The 17692-nt window shown below is 42.5% G+C and overlaps 1 protein-coding gene across 1 annotated transcript in view; it reads left to right on the top strand.

Moving 5' to 3' along the window:
• Positions 1-17692, top strand: part of GALNT9 (polypeptide N-acetylgalactosaminyltransferase 9) — a 229669-nt gene that overhangs the window by 98806 nt on the left and 113171 nt on the right. The window contains exon 4 of the mRNA XM_069964032.1: positions 3967-4141. Coding sequence (XP_069820133.1) covers positions 3967-4141 — 175 coding nt within the window. The remainder of the gene's footprint in view (positions 1-3966; positions 4142-17692) is intronic.

Here is a 17692-nt window from a genome sequence, read left to right as displayed (position 1 = left end):
ACGCCACAATTGAATGGGGTCCTGATCACTGTATCTGACTGCCGGAGGTCTCTTACCTTTCTCCGTGCGATCTGATCGGCTTTCTGCTCATCGATTCTGCCACAGGCAGGCTCAATGGGCAGAACGCCTATAACACTGATCAATGCTATGCCTATGGCATAGCATTGTACTGTGTCTGCAATCTAATGATTGCAGGTAAAAGTACCCCAGGGGGACCTCAAATGTGTAAAAAAAAAAAAAAAAAAAGTAAAAATGTTTGTATAAGTACCCCAAAGCCCCTCCCCCAATAAAAGTAAAAATCATCACCCCGCTTTCACATATAAAAATAACTACATAAATAATCGTATAATATACCGTAGCGTGTGTCATTGTCCAATCTATTAAAATATAACAATTGTCATCGCCAACGGCGTAAACGAAAAGAGTGAAAAAAGCACCAGGATTACCGATTTTTGTTACATTATATATAAAAAATGTATTAAAAAGTGATCAAAATGTCCGAGCTACACAAATATGTTATTAATAAAAACTAGAGATCATGGCGCAAAAAATGACATCACATACAGCCCCGTAGGTGAAAAAAATAAAACCGTTATAAGCGTCACAATAGGCCCATTTTATTAATAATTAATTGCAAAAAAAAAGGATTTAATAAAAAATATATATAACATTAGAGAATCTGTGTAAACCTGCATATGGTTGTGTCCGGGCTGACCTATAGAGTAATAGTATCATGTCACTTTTACCATATAGTGCATTACGTAGACACAGGAACCCCCCAAAAGTTACCATATTGCATTCTTTTTTTACGATTTCACCAATTTATATCTTCATAAATAATAATTTGGGGTTCCATCATACATTTTATAGTAGAAAGAAAGATGCCAAGTACAAAGTACAACTACTCTTGTAAAAAACAAGCCCCAACATGGCCCTATAGATAGAAAAATGAAAGTGCTAGAGCTGTTAGAAGGGGAGGAGGGAAAAATGAAAAAATGAAAATTTGCGCTGTCCACTGGGTCATTTTGGGCTTGGTCCTCAAAGGGTTAAAACATACAGCACCGTGTAGACTTTGTGCCAATAATCTGGGACCCGGGAGATAGCGATCCCAGAGGGTGAGTAACCCCCAGATTGTCACTCTATATACACATAAAATTCTGCAGATTCCGCAGCACTTTACAAATAGATATTATATATGCTGCTCTCAGCTCTGCTTCATCATTTTCTTCAAGTGCTGGGCTTTCTATTACGCAGTGTGATGCAGGTCAAGGAGATGTATCTAGTGTGATGTACTGTACATCTACTATTCACGGGGAGGCAGCCGCAAGGATTGTCAGAATTTGGGACAAGAGTATAAATTCTTATCGCTATTTGCAATTTCTAGTCCTCATTGGTGACCATTTTTTACCAAAATGCAATAACATTAGAAAATAGAAATATCCCTTTAAATAAAGAGATAATATAAACTTTGTGTATGGACGACAAATGAAGTGATCCTTTTTTTATGTTTGTCAATTTACCAGTAGAGTAGCTTTGTCTGTCTATCTTCTATCCTCAATAAATGGAGATCTTTCCCCCCCACACAGCCATTGCTTCAAAGAAAACGGCAGCCATCCATCTCCAGTTTGTGCAACTGACGAGAAAATCAAACCATCAAGCCATTGATTGCACTCAGTGGTATGACACTTCATCGTCATTTAGAATTTCCAAGCTGTCCCATGTTCATTGTAAAGAAACATCACTCGCTTTGAGATTTATGAACTAGATAGCGGCCGCTTATATCAATAAACTCCACGTATTTAATATGTTTACACGTCAGAGGATAAACCAGATCCAGATGGTAAATAGTCATTTTTAAAACTTGCATCTTCACAAAACTAGGGAGATGCATCTACTGTAGAAGCCTGAATTGTTAACAAGTTTAACGGTACTTTTATACCTCGCTGTGCTCACCATCTTATAGCAATTCTTCCAGAAGTGGACTATTGATTTTGCTTTCCATTTATTAAGTGGCATGCGCATTACAACTAATGACAACTGTTATTCTGTGCCTTTGTAGATGTCATATTACTATGACAAAATCAGGAACTTTTGATTGTATTAATGTACTGATGTATTTAAAGTTTACCCGCCGTTATATCTTTTAAAATCTAAATCAAAAGTAGATGTAAAATAAAGCAAGTTTGCAATTTACATTCATTATTTTTTTCGTTGATATCATGCTGTAAAATACAGCTGAACTTACCAGAAATCCAGGTCCAGTCTCATAAAGGCAGATTTTTAGACTTGTGCTGGTTGAAAAAAAAACAGACTAAACACAGGGATTCCGGCCAGTACAGAGAGTCACAGCTCCGTGTGTCCATCAGTCACATGACTGCCTTCTCTCTGGGAGCACTCAGATGGCCTGGAATACACAGGACTTCCTGTTTTCTGACTGTTTCCTGTTTTTTGAGGGGAAAAAAAAGTCAAAAAACAGGAAGTGCTGTGTTTTCCATGCTAACTAAAAAATAAATATGAATGAATGAATGTACATTGCAAACTTGCTTTACATCACACCTACTGTTGAAAGTTATAACGACAGGAACACTTTAAAGGGAACCTGTCACCAAGACAATGATTTCTTATCTATCACCATCATGTTATAGAGCAGGAAGAGCTGAGCAGATTGATATATATATATATATATGATTTATATGATGGAAAAGATTCAGGATAACATGTAACATGTTTATTGAAATCCCTGAGCATTCTGGTTTAAGGGGTTCAGTGGGCGGTGTCACTCAACGGACTGGATTCTTTGGAAACATCAGAGATTTTAATTAGGGATGGTCCGAACCGAGTTTGGTTCGGGTTCGTACGAACCCGAACCCTCGGTAATGATTCCCGCTGTCTGCCCGCTCCGTGCAGCGGGCGGATCCAGCGGGAGGACCGCCTGGAAAACTGGGATACAGCCATAGCCATAGGCTGTATCCCAGTTTTCCAGGCATTCCTCCCGCTGTATCCGCCCGCTCCACGGAGCGGGCAGACAGCGGGAATCATTACCGAGGGTTCGGGTTCGTACGAACCCGAACCGAACTCGGTTTGGACCATCCCTAATTAAAATCTCTGATGTTTCCAAAGACAGTGGGAATCTGCTGCCGAGCGTTCAGGTTCATACGAACCCGAACCTCGGCAGGTTCGGACCATCCCTAATTTTAATCAATAAAATACAAGTTATACTTGTACTGAATCTTTTTGCATAAAGATTAGAGATGAGCGAACCTTGAGCATGCTTGAGTCGATTCGAACCCAAACTTTTGGCATTTGATTAGCGGTGGCTGCTGAAGTTGGATAAAGCCCTAAGGCTATGTGGAAATCATGGATATAGTCATTGGCTGTATCCATGTTTTCCAGACAACCTTAGAGCTTTATCCAAGTATAGCAGCCCCAGCTAATCAACTACCGAACGTTTGGGTTCAGATGGACTCGAACCCGAACCTGGTTCGCTAATCTCTAATCGTTTTCATTAGCTGATCGTTGTCTTTATTACATGGAGCGATAACCGGATTTGGCAGATTATCGCTCCATGTAATAGGGCACTAACCTTTTAATTTTGCGACCCTGATAGATTAACCTCTCCTTTTTTTACTTTAAAAGGAAAAGAGAAGGACCTCAACTTCTCTTGAATAGTTGATAGTGTCCTAAAAGTTGGGCTGCTGGGGGTGGGTGGGGTCTACCTGGACTGGGGCTAACTTATTGGCTCTTGCCGATCCCGTTACACAGCATTCACATGATTGACTGCTAGGTCTCTCCATATACAGCAGCGTGATCTCCTTGCCTTTGAAAACTTTACAAAAACGTTTCTGAACATCCTTGCAAAGTGAATTGTCGACCGGTCAAATGTTTATAGTCCTTAGGCAGTTTGCAAGTGGTTAACTATGTGATTTATAAGGACATTTATTCAATTAAGCCATTTTTGTGTTTCAGTCGAACTGAAATTTAACTTGGATCAATACGTTAATAAAAGATACCCTGGCCTTGTGAAAATTGTTCGTAACACCAGACGGGAAGGACTAATTCGAGCTCGGATACAAGGATGGAAGGCAGCCAGTGCACCCATAGTTGGATTTTTTGACGCTCATGTGGAATTCAACACTGGATGGTAAGGATTCAGTATACTGTTAGTATTCTTGTTATTTAATCTAATAACCATATGTTATATTCATTGCTTGGCGTATGAGGGCAAATATGTTTATTTTTTACTGTAACCTTTTAAAACCATGAGGGTAGTGACATAAGGCTGCACAACAATGTACTAAACAAAGGACATAGACATTCGCAGATCACCTGATATTCCAATGGAGAAGGGCCACAGGACTCAAAACATGTAGCTTTTGTTTTACGATGTGCACACTATTTTTAACACATTCCAAATTAATGTGCCCCCCCCCACCATTATAACTCTATTAAGAAGCAAAGAGTAGTGTTGAGTAGAGATGATCGAACAACGCTGATGTTCCGCCTTGAAGACAGAACCTATGCAACCTATACAACCTATGGCCCAGGCTGTATTCCTGTTTTCCAGGCGGGAATTGGTCTGTCTCCACCTTCCCCATGGAATGGGAAGACTGCGGGAGTCAAGTACAGATGGTTTGAGTTTGTACGAACCTGAACATCAGCGCTATTCAATAATCTCTAGTGTTCGGCAACAGGTTCGGCAACACTTTCCAAGGCTGAACGCTCAGAATTTGACTCCCCCTGGCTGCAGAAGGTCGATGCAGCCCTAGGGAGTACTGGAAAACATAGATAAAGCCTATGGATAACACTAGAAAAGGGATATTATTTTTACAAGGCCCAGGTATGGTATATATAATATATATATGCTATAAATAAATCTTGCAATAAAGTACTGTACATCCAGAAATAAGGCTGGGTTCACACTGCTTTTTTGCAATACTTTTTTCTCAAAAAACAGATGCATTTGTGTGCATTCGTTTTAGCCTATGTTCACACTACGTATGAGTCCGGCTGTAGTTCGTACGCCGCCGTACATGTGCAGCTGAAAGTACGACCGTTGGAAAAATAGACATGCAGCCGGATTGCTAACATGCGGGCGAACCGCGAACATACGCCCGTAGTAGAGTTATGCTTCCCTAGCTTTTTTCGAAGCCAGCTGAAACAGGTCATTTACTTGGAAATCTTCGCCCAGCCCAATAAAACTCACAGAACCTTTTTGATCGAAAAATCACGTTCAATTTGGCTGAAATAAGTACTCCGTACGGGACCGCATGGAAATCCACGGCCGTGAGTTGGAACATTTCCGTCCTCAAACAATGGTCTTGTTCATTTTTCACGGCCCCGTATACGATCCGGGCGTAAGCTCATACGTGTATTGTGCGGGCATATATTGTATACTTTCAAGCGAACGCATCAACCTCAAAACTACGTGCGTATATTCGCGGTTCGCACTACGGCCGGAAAGATACGTAGTGTGAACATAGCCTTAATCTGTTTTTTCATTGACTTTCCTTATTAAAAAAAAAGGATCAAAAACAGATCCCTTTTTGTTAACAGACACAAAAAACGTAGTTGACCTCATTTTTGTTTCTGTTAAATCCATTTTGATCTTTTTTTTTTTTTATGATGGAAGCCAATGGAAAAACAGATCAAAACGGATGCACACAAATACATCAATTTTTTGTGTTTTTTTTTCCATCCATCTTTGGAAAGAAAATAGTTTTTAAAGAAGCGGATTAAAAAAAACAGTGTGAACGTAGCCTAAGAGTGTGGAACTGTCTTGGAGGGTCCAGGACATTACTATTCCAGATTTCTCATTTCTTGCTTGTACAATACTGAGACCTGACATCACCCGTCTCTCATTTGCACCTAGATATACATGGATTGTAACAGGTTAGCTATTCCCTATTCCCGATGTAAGTAAGAATCCAGCTATTATTTCAGTTTAAAGGAACAAAGTAACGCTTTTCGCATAGAGTTAAAGTGCAGTTATAAATTCAATAGAAAACTTATTTCCTATTGTCTTCCTGCTACATGAGTGAAAAACCCTCATGCTTTATTGTTATATGAATAAACCAATTTCAGCTGCTAAGTGGATTTTGAAGGTTTTATGGGGTATTTACCTTCCTGTATCATTTGTTTTTGCTTTGAATTAAAGAGTTTGTCTTTATATCATATCACAGTACAACTCCACTTATTCGTGTATAGTACTGTTACTTCAAATTGGTGCACTTGAGGTATTGTGCTACCATTTAAAGGGGTAACTCCATCTGGAGTAGTAATGCCTTATCCACAGTATCCCCCCCACCCCCACCCCGCAATCATCTAGCTATTTGGCTACTGCGAATATGGCATCCCTACTCCAGATGGGAATATCTTTTTAATAAAGGAGATACTAGTTATGTTTCCCAAAATCCATTTAATATTTTGATGATGATGATGGCTAGAGATGAGCAAACATTTCAAAAGTTTGATTCGCCAGCTTCGCCAAACGTTGACGTCAAGATCAGGTTCCTTTTGAACCTAACCTTAAACGAGCAGCACTAAAACAGCTAAATGATTAAAGAAGTTTATCTGTTTTGGTGTGGTTCACTCATTAGTTTGCTCATCAATACTTACCTTCCTTCTCCGGTGTCCTCCTGTAGCCACCAAAATTCCACTCAATGAATCACTGACTGAGATGGGAGTCTGAGACAGTGCCACGACCAGTGAGATGGGACAGTGCCACAACCAGTGATTGGCTAAGTGGGCTGTTACTCTTGTATTGAGAAAAACAGAACGCTTAGCCAATGACTGGGCACAAGTAGGAAACAAAAATGACAGGCAAAAGGCAATGCCTCATGTGATACCGCAAACAATGGAGGTAAGAGAATAGGAATGGTTCCAGGCTCACCTTGTAGCCCCGTGGGCTTGATGCATATCACCCCAGGTGATGCGGTATGAGAAGGATCCAGATGAAATGTAGACGTCCTGTAATATGGTGTCAGGTCATGTTCACACAACGTATGGTTTGTATAAATTACAGCCGTTGTTGCAGTTAGCAACAACGGACAAGATTTATACAAAGCATACATTGTGAATAAATGGAATCCTGGCCGGAGCGTGTTCATACAGATTCCATCCGGCCGCAGGAAAGACAGACATGTCAGTTTTCTGCGGCCGTTATTCATTGAATAGTGGCCGCACAGACATTGTCAGTCCACACAATGGAGCAATGCAGCGGTTAATTGGCATACGGGTGCGCCCACATCCGAATTCAGAAGAAATGAAGATCATACAGACGGTAATGCAGGGTCACAGAACCGCCGGTGTTATACGTCATGTGAACATGGCCTCAGGCTGCAAAGAATAAATGAACAGGATGCTTCCTATAAGGGGCCCGTGTGGAAAACCAAGGGTAAATGAGCAAAAAGGAGATGGCTGAAACAGCCGTAGCCAATGTGTGAACAGCGCTGTCTAACATAAGAAACAGGAGTGGAGCAAAGGTGGGCTAAAGAGATATAATTTATTGGGTAATGCACTTATAAGCGTGCTAGGCATCAGATATGGTCTGATCACTGGCCATGGCGCTGTCCCGTTCGAGTCAGTAATGGGCTGAGAGGGCTGGAGATGGCTGGGGATACCGGTGACCTGGAGGAGGACATAGGGGGAGCATGGACAGGTAAGCATACAATTTTTTTTTTTTTTTACACGCGCGGTTGTTTACATTATGGACTCGTTCTGAACTTTACAAAAACTTTGGTTCGGTACTGAACCAAACTTTTTGCAAAGTTCGGAACCAATCTCCGTTCAGAAGATTCAGTTTGGTCATCTCTAATTCTGGCTACACAGGTGATTTTTCTTTACATTCTATGTTGTACATTATGTTCTATATCATTCTCAGCCTGTAGTGCTGGGACCCCAAGGGTTATATTTCCTGATGCTATGCTTAATGCGCATTTCAGTGTATGATTATCACTTATGAACTATGGGAATACTTAATACCTGGCTGAGGAATACTGAGAGAAATTGCTGTATGTGGTTGTTTTATATTGCTTTCCTTATGTGCAGTATCTCATCCACAGGGAAAATAAAAGTAATTCCCCTTCAGAGATCAAAATTTAACATGTAAAGGACGTTATATAGAGTCTGGTGATCTGTTAGGCTATGGTCACTCTGCCTTTTTGTATCAGTTTAATGTATATATTAAAGGGGGGGGGGGGCAAACAGATGTTAAAAACCAATGCTGCAGAATCCCTTTCCCATTGACTTATATTATAATACATCTTCATATCCATAGAGGTCCGACCTTTACGGATTAGCAGAGGATCCTGCCACTGATCCGGAAGGTCCAATTGTGACAGGTACACTATTTACCACATGGTGTGTGTGTAGGGTGGGGTGAAGTATACTTACCACTCCAGTCTTCTATCTGTCTTCACTATAACCGCTCAGCCAATCAGCTGCTGAAACAGGACTGTGGCTGCTGATTGGCTGAGTGTCAATAGTAAAGACAGATACAAGACCAGAGCGGAAGGTATAATTTACCTACTCCCCTTCCCACCAACAGAGCACAGTGTGGCCCCCAGACTGTCACTGTAACCAGGTACCCTCCGCTCTGCCAAGTTTGAGACACCTGGTTAAATACTTAAGTCTTCCATTGTTTTAATGGGGCTCATTTTTCGAGTTAAAGGGATTATAAGGGTAACAAAAACAATATTCTAAATGATTCCCCTTCCCAATATCACCCTATGTCTAATATACATGTACAACCTATCTTGCATTCTTTCTCTGTTTTTTTTTTACTTCTCATTCTTATCATCTCTAGATGTCTAAAAACGTCTACTCTTGGTCCACTCTAACCCCGCTCAGCTCCCTCTTCCCCCCTCCCTTTGTAGTAACAGGACATGTGATCTCCTCTCTGGGAGCCGGGTTAGCTGTCTAGTGAATTGGTAACCTGACCCCCAGAATACATTATTTGCATCATCTCCATGCACCTGTGCTGCTTCCATAGACTTACATGTGTCCCTGAGTCTAGGTGTTTGTAATATGAAAAGTTAAAGTTCAATATTTGCTTGCTGTCATTGAATGCAGGCATATTTACCTCTCTTTGTGTTTCAGCTCTGTATATTGTGTTATAGATGTTCTTAGAGTCTAGAAGGAATTAGAATGTTTTCGTTCACAGTCAGCAAGCAGAGATCTAAACCTACGCTACACCCCCCACTCAGATGCCCGTTATGCAGCACATAGCTACACCATGCGTGTGCCAGCTTTGCTACGTCATCAGCTAGTATAGGATACATACTGGGGTGATGTGATGCAAAATCAGTGAAAAAAACAGTCCTGTGGTTACTGTGCAATCGTAATGAAAGCAGCGGGCAGGAAAGAAAGGTGAGGGGGGCGAGTACACAAATCAGGGAGATGCATGATGGGAAATGCAGTTTCCTATCTTGGTTATAGATCGGCTTTTAGAGAAACTTGTAACTCAGGAATGGCAGCAGCTAGAAAGACGGGAGATGGCTCAAAATACTGGGTGGGGTGGGGGCTTGGTGAGTAAGACCAGCTAGCATTAAATTTTTCCGCTTTTAGGCCTCATTTACAAGTTCAGTAATTTTTCTGGACCCCAAAACCTCCCTCTATTTTTACTCCGTGGTCCGTATAAATTCATCCGTATTTGCATCCGTTTCTGTATCCGTAAAATGTGAATGGTACTAGTTTACATATATTTGATCCGTGTTTTTACAAACATCGTGGATCTGACATCCGTGACGTCCGTAAAAAACACAGATCCCATAGACTTCTATTGGTAATCCGTACCGCAATCACAATCCGCACTAGAGCATGTCCTTTTTTTTACGCAACTGATTATCGATTAAAATTAACACGGACATGTGTGAATAGCCCAATAGAAATCAATGTGGTTCGTGATTACGAATTCGGAAAAACTGACAACTTTACTGAACGTGTGAATAAGGCCTTAAGTGGATAACCCTTTTAAGTACTAGAGTATTGAAAAATATTCGATGGAAAGATAGAAAAAAAAATCACATTTGCAGAAATGAGCTTTGTTTGTTGCTAAAAATATTTACCGCAGATAGTAGAACTGTGCATTACAAAGTTCCAATGCAAGGTGCGAAAACTGAGAGGAACACAGGGTAACTGGTAGGATCCCTGGAGTTTTCTACATATGTCCTTCCATCTGTTTGCCTTGAGGTGAAGCGTTACTGTTTTATCTTTATTAAGAACAACATTATTGTGGGATATTTGACCTCTCGAGTGAAGGAGACCATACAAAGGATGGCTCGTCTTCTCGTCACTCTTTGGCTATGTTCACACAACGTCAAAAATAGAGAAATTTGATATTTTAAAAAACGTGATTTAACTGACCGCAATGGCAATGCATTGAAGTCAATGGGAAGAGGGATGTGTAATGCACACAATGCATTGAATAACGGACTTTTTTATTGCGAACATCAAAATAATGAACATGATCATTAGTTTCTGACGTCTTAAATTACTATTAAATTCAATGGAGTTTTCAATTAAGTTGCACCCAAAGGGCAATTAGTAACCCCAAACTAGAATAATGTGCAAACACCAGTCATTGTACTAAGGGAAGGCCAGGCTGCTAAATGACGTCCGTTATTTTAGACTCAAAATAACGGATGTAATTTTAAACGGAGCTGAAAAAATGTTGTGTGAACATAGCCATAACCTGTAAATATTATATATTTAAAGAATTCTTTTTATAACAGATGAAAAATAGGATCATCGATTCTACCAGCATAATCTAATGATTTTTTTTTTTACTAATCAAGAATACGTTGAATCTAGTCAACCATGAACTGACCACTAGTGTGAAGATTTACATTTTATATAAAAAAATTTTTTTAAAAAGACTATCGTACGTGACATTTTCCAAATAACTATTACAATAAAACAGGAGCACTATCTACCTCTCATTCTCTCTATAGAACATGAAGTTGCTTGAACGAGCAGGCTGAGAACGAGATAATTACTTACTTTGGATGTCCTAGAAGTGACAGCTTATTACACCCATTAGAGCATGGCTTAATGTTCCGTCAGTCACATTCTGCAGTGCCAGAAATATTTCCTTGAAATATTAATAAGTACTATGAAATGAATATATAGATGTAATACAAATAATAACAAGGAAGGGGATGAAGGATCACAGAGCAAAGCTTAGCTCGCTTAACCTCTAAGACTTTTATTTGTAATGCTCGAATTTACAAAAAAATTTTTTTTAAAAACTATTAAGAGTAGATTATTTTTATGCTAATATAAAGCAAATAACAAAGGTAAAATAGATTCACCTCGTCCCATTTACTGAACTGCAGTATCTGAATGCATCGGACTGAGAGTGGTTCATCACAAGTCCTTATTGCTGCCTACTAATGGAGATTTTTATTGCAAATCCATACCCATTGAGGAGGCACAATGAATCCCTACATTACAGAGATTTGTCAGTAATGTACACATGCTCTGCTTGCACAATTTCCAAGGAGAGGCAAGGAGACTTATCTTGCTTTATCCTGTGACTCTTGTCTACCAGAAATGGATAAATGTATGTGTTCACTTACAATATACTCTAAGATAGTCCTAACAAAAGTATTCAGTGCAACCATTTTTTTTTTAAATAACATATAGGAATCAGGATAACCCATTAAATAAAAGCATAAAGCCTTGAATAGAGAAGTTATATGCCCTACATTTTATAAGAGGAAATGGCTTGCTACTTTACTATTAAGAGTCTAGACTACTGTAGGAGTCATCATAAATCCCTAGCGTTGTGTAATTTCCGGTACATATGACAAACACCTTAAAGCTATGTTCACACACAGTATTTTTGCTCAATATTTTTCAACCAAAACAAGGAGTGGATGGAAAACACAGAAAGACTATGTTCACGCACTGTTGAAATTTAATGGATGGCCGTCATGTAATGGCAAATAATTGCTGTTATTTTAAAACAATGGCCGCTATTTGCCATTAAATGGCAGCCATCCACTAAATTTCAACAGTGTGTGAACAGTCTTTGGCTATGTTCACACAATGTTTTTTCAGCTCCGTTTAAAATGACGTCCATTATTTTGAGTGTAAAATAACTGGCATCATTTAGCTGTCTGGCCTCCCCTTAGTGCAGTGACTGGTGTTTGCATATTATTTTAGTTTGGGATTACTAATTGTCCTTTGGGTGCGGCCTTAATTGAAAAGTCCATTGAGTTTAAAGAGGATGTACCACCAGGTACATCCTCTTTAATCTGAACCCACGGATCGAACGGCGCCTGCACGGGGAAGCCAGTGCCGTGGTCCGTTTGGTATGGAACAAATTGTTAATCTCCAAGAGGGGATGATTGAACATGTCATTTTACATGACTGGATAACTCCTTTAAGCATAAGGCTCATATCACACTGCATTTTTAGTGCACATTTACTATGCCACTAAAAAATCTCCCAGTATATATGTAAATGTAAATAAACCCCAATTACAGTGAACAAAATTGTGCCTTATTAGGCTCTGCTTAGGTGGTTCATATTAGAGTTTGTGCTTACTTGCTGTAAGGACTAGCTATTCCACAGAGCAGTATACAATACAAACGTATACAGTGCTGTATAGGGTTTTTAAAGGGGTTATCCAGCGCTACAAAAACATGGCCACTCCCATCCCCCTCTCTTGTTTCCAGTTCAGGTGTGGTTTGCCATTAAAGGGGTTATCCAGCGTGGGGGCACTTTTTGGGGGGGTCCGGGGAGGAGGTGGCTGAAATAAAAAGCGTCCACTTACCTCCCCGGTTCCAGCGGCGGGTCCCGCATCACGGCGCTCCGGTGCCCGGTTCCTGGCCGCTTCCTGGTGTCTGATGCTGCCCGAGACGCTACGTCTCAGGGCCGCTCAGCCACTCAGTGAAGGAGGCGGGATCCGAGCGGACTTCAAACGGATCCCGCCTCCTTCACTGAGTGGCTGAGCGGCCCTGAGACGTAGCGTCTTGGGCGGCGTCAGACACCAGGAAGCGGCCGGGAACCAGCCACCGGTGCGCCGTGATGCGGGACCCGCCGCTGGAACCGGGGAGGTAAGTGCCCGTCTTTTATTTCAGCCACCTCCTCCCCGGTTCCCCCCAAAAAGTGCCCCCACGCTGGATAACCCCTTTAAAGGGGAACTCCGGATAAGAAAAAAATTGTTTTTTATTAAAAGTACATTAAAAGTTAAATATATGTGTCTATACAATGTATTACTGCATCTGTACAGTTCTGCCACACTGGTAGCTGATAGAAATCCAGGAAGTGAAGAAAAATGGCGTCTGTGCCAATTCACATTGTCTCCTGCTCCCACTGCTCTCCCCCCTTAGGAGAGAAATCTTCCATGCCTCTGTCTCACATTGTGTGTGTCTGCTGAGATCAGGCTGATGATGCAGACAGGGGGCAGTGCGTGATGTCACAGGAGGCTTGGCTGGATCCCCCAATATCCTGAGTGATTCACCATCTCTGACCGGTCAGAAGCAGCTGCTGCACTGATTTCTCTAATTGTACAGACGTGTGCAGTGAAATTAGGGCTGTGTTCACACATGTTGGAGTGTCATTGCAGTACTGCAGCGTATTCACAAAAATAATGCAGTAACACAAGCTCCATTTACTTCAATGGAACTGAGTTTGAAACCCCACCCAATCTGGAGAAAAGTGGGCATGTTTTTTGTAGCGATGGATAACCCCTTTAACAGGGAACCTACAGTATGATGAATACCACTATATGGAAGCTCTCCTAAATTTTGTGGTATGTAAAATTCACTAACATATATATTAGGGCCCCCAGACTCTCCTCTGACAGATATTGGGGAAGAAAAGGATCTTTTTTGGATTTCAACTGTCTAGTCCCTTTTATGTGGGGATAAGCAATTACCAGAGCTTATATATATATAAAAAGAAAAAGAAGATTTACCCAATATAAAGTACAGAAAATAAAAAGCTGTCTTACAGTACAGTCTCCTTACTTACTACACATCAGTGTTTAGCATCGCGGTCGAAAGCTTATGTGTATCGAGAGATCGGGAAAGAGAACAGCAGATTGAACATTTCAAGGTGTATCGGCAACTTTACATTGGGTCTATTAGGAGACCAGACTCTGGTCACTAAATGAATGACATTTCACTGACAGATGGACGATACATCATATACAAGAATGGTACCTCACACAATAAAGTGCAGTCATGTTACATGGCATGGTATATCTATCACGTGTTGCTTTATCACCTAGCCACTAATATGCATGTTCTCCTAATTACTGATCTAGAGATTGCGTGATGTACAGTATACTCGATGCCTAGTTAAACTGTTGTAATTTAATCTAATTAATGGCAATTAAAGTCCTATTGACCACAATTAGATCCCAATATTTATCACAGCAAATCCAAGTGCCTACACAGGGCCGGTGCAGCACAGGGCTTACCCGGGCAAGTGCCGGGGCCCACAGCGCCTTAAGGGGGCCCGAGAGGGAGAGGCGCCTGGTGTTCTAATGTTCAGCCTGCTCACTGTAGTGCAGGGTGAGTGGCTAATCATCAGAAGACACAGGAGACAGAGCAGGACCTGCAGAGAGAGAAAGAAAAGGGTGAAGGACCTGATCACGTGAGTCGAAGGTCCTCAACCTTACAGTGTGGAGAGCAGCTGGACAGAGAGGAAGAGGGAGAAGACTAAGCTGTAAGTCAGATAGTGTGTGTGTCAGTCAGTCAGTGTCTGAGTGTGTCAGTATCAGTCCCTGTGTCAGTCAGTCAGTATCAGTCAGTGTCTGTGTCAGTCTGTCAGTCATTGGGAGTCAGTGTCTGTGTCAATAATGTGTTTGTGTATGTTAGTGGTGTCTTGAGTGATTGTGCATAGTGTGTGGATGATAGGTGCATAGTGGATGAGGGGCCCGCAGAGGCTCTGTCGCCCGAGGGCCCGCAAAGATCTGGAGCCAGCCCTGAGCCCACATACCACAAGAAATAGGAGCTGAAATTCTACTATTTTAGTCTCCGAATTTTCATTCTAATCAACAAAATTAAAGGGGTACTCCTACATCAATTTAATAAAAGAAGAAGCATCTAGCATTGCTTACCTGTCTTCTATCCTTTTGAAACTACTGAAAACTTGCTTGTATTTCCTGGTTCATCATTTGCTTTGTATTACAATTTCCAGAATGCATTGCTTTCCCTCAGTTTTTTCATCTCAGTTGACCTTTCCTACCTACTTACCTTCCCGCGGTACTCCTGGCAGTTTCCCATTCCATGCTGTCAGGGGCGGATTAAGGGTACCATGGGCCCCAGGCAGTTCAGAAATTGGGGGCCCCCTGCTAGCCATGCCCAACTAAGGAAAAATGGCAGAGCAATGTCCTCTGCAGTTAATTATTACCTCTCTCATATCTATATATCTATCTCTCTCTCTCTCTATGTCGTGTCTCACTGGTCCACCAATAAAGGAGCAGTGAGACACGACAGGCTGACCCGCTCCTTTCTTGGATTCTATTGCATCTGTGACAAATCCCTTGTAAATAACATTTTCAGTCAAACTAAAACTCTCAGAACACCCTACATTTATACAGCTCTCAGGGTATGCTGGGAGTTGTAGTTTCTGAGTGGACAACCCTATAATAAATCACTGTGTGCAGAGTCTCCTGACGGCTGCAATCTGTGGGTGACAACCATCAGCCCTGAAGGTCCAGCAATACATCTGTCTACACTGTACTACAACTTCCAGCATATCCTGAGGGCTGCAGACTGTCTGGGAGTCATAGTGCCTGCAGCTGTTGTAGTTGGGTCTTAGGTGCATCATACACTGGATGCTTTGTGGCATATAAGAATGCATAGATCTGTGGGGGCTCAGTGTAGCACTGCACAGCACTAATAGGGGACAGAACAAAAACATCTCCCCCCACCACCACCACCACCACCATATTTTCACCATATTACAACCATACCATCACACTGTTACCATATTATCACCATACCGTCACGCTTAGAAACCAAATCCAGTACACCAAGAACGATATTACCATTAGAAGTGATTACAGTGCAGTTACTAATGACTCACAGGTGAAGGCTTCTCTGATTGCAGTCGCTCACTTTTCGGTTTCTTCTCTATCTGGTGTGGCCATCATGAAGACTTCTATGACCACAACTCATCTGTAGGCGGGCAGCTGGGGATGACTTGGGCAGGAGGGCAGCTGGGGTAACAGGCAGGGGGAGCAGCTGGGGATGGCAGGGGCCCAGGGGGAGCAGCTGAGATGACAGGGGGAGCAGCTGGGGGAGGCAGGGGGTGTTAGGGGGAGAATCTGGGGAGGCAGGCGGAGCAGCTGGGGGTGTTAGGGGGAGAATCTGGGGAGGCAGGGGGAGCAGCTGGGGTGTTAGGGGGAGAAGCAGGGCGTGGCAGGAGGAGCAGCTAGGGTGACATGGGCAGGGGGAGCAGCTGGGGTGACCGAGGGGGAAACTGTGGTGAAAGGGGGAGCAGCTGGGGTGACAGGGGGATAAAGGAGCAACTAGGGGTGCAGCTAGGGTGACAGAGGCAGGGGGAGCAGCTGGAGATGGCAGGGGCAGGGGGAAGCACCTAGGGGGATATAGGAGAGCAGGTGGGAGTGGCAGGGGGAGCAGCTAGGGTTACAGGGGGTGTATCTAGGGTGACAGGGCAGGGGGAGCAGCTGGAGGTGGCAAGGGCAGGGGGGAGCAGCTAAGGTGACAGGGCAGGGGAGCAGCTAAGGTGACAGGGCGGGGGAGCAGCTGGGGGTGGCAGAAGCAGGGGGGAGCAGTTAGGGTGGCAGGAGCATGTGGGGGCAGCTAGGGTGGCAGGGGGGAGCAGCTGGGGGTGGCAGGGCCAGGGGAAGAAGCTGGGGGGTAGCAGGGCAAGGAGGGAGAAGCTGGTGGTGGAAGGGCAGGGGAAAGAAGCTGGGGTTGGCAGGGCCAGGGGGAGAAGCTGGGGGTGGAAGGCCAGGGGGGAGAAGCTGGGGGTGGAAGGCCAGGGGGTTGCAGCAGCATCACTGCAGCTGGTGGCCTGCGCCGGCCGATCCCGTTTCCCCCAGTGCTGTTATCATTAAGGGACCCTTGGGCGAGCTTCTGGCACAGACAAACAGTTACACACCGTTCCGGAAGCTCACTGATGCAGTCCTGGTGCATGTGTAAGGTTGGATGGGAGCTTGTTATTAAAGTGTATAGGAATCTTTCGTTCAGATCCAAGAACCCTGATCAGAACCCCTATATATTTGAGACCCCAGACTTTCTTTATTCAGACCTCATGCCAGGAATTTAAGCGTTAGAAAAAGATGGCCACTTTTTTCCACTTCCAAATCAACCGCTGATTTTTGGTGAACCCTATAGTCAGGAAACTCTTTTAACAAGAAGTGATTGTCCAGTCTAGACACCCCCTTTAACCCCTTAGTGGCCGGCCTATTTTAGGCCTTAATGACCAAGTCATTTTCATACTTTTTTTTATTGCCGCTTTCCAAGAGTCGCACCGTTGTTTTATTTTTGCCCATGTAGCCAAATGAGGTCATGTTTTTTGCGGGAAAACTCTTTATTGCCGTCATTTTCAGATTCTTACAACTTATTGATAAATTTTTGTTAACTCTTTATTAGAGGGATAATAGAAAAGTGTCATTTATTTTTATATTAGTAAACATAAAAATAACATTAAAAATGTATTCTCTGGGTCACTACGGTTACAACGATAGCAAATTTGTATTATATAT

Source organism: Dendropsophus ebraccatus, chromosome 3 (genome assembly GCF_027789765.1).
Source record: "Dendropsophus ebraccatus isolate aDenEbr1 chromosome 3, aDenEbr1.pat, whole genome shotgun sequence".
Classification (NCBI taxonomy): Eukaryota; Metazoa; Chordata; class Amphibia; order Anura; family Hylidae; genus Dendropsophus; species Dendropsophus ebraccatus.
Note: the sequence above shows the minus strand (reverse complement) of the source record. Positions and strands in the feature narration are given on the sequence as shown.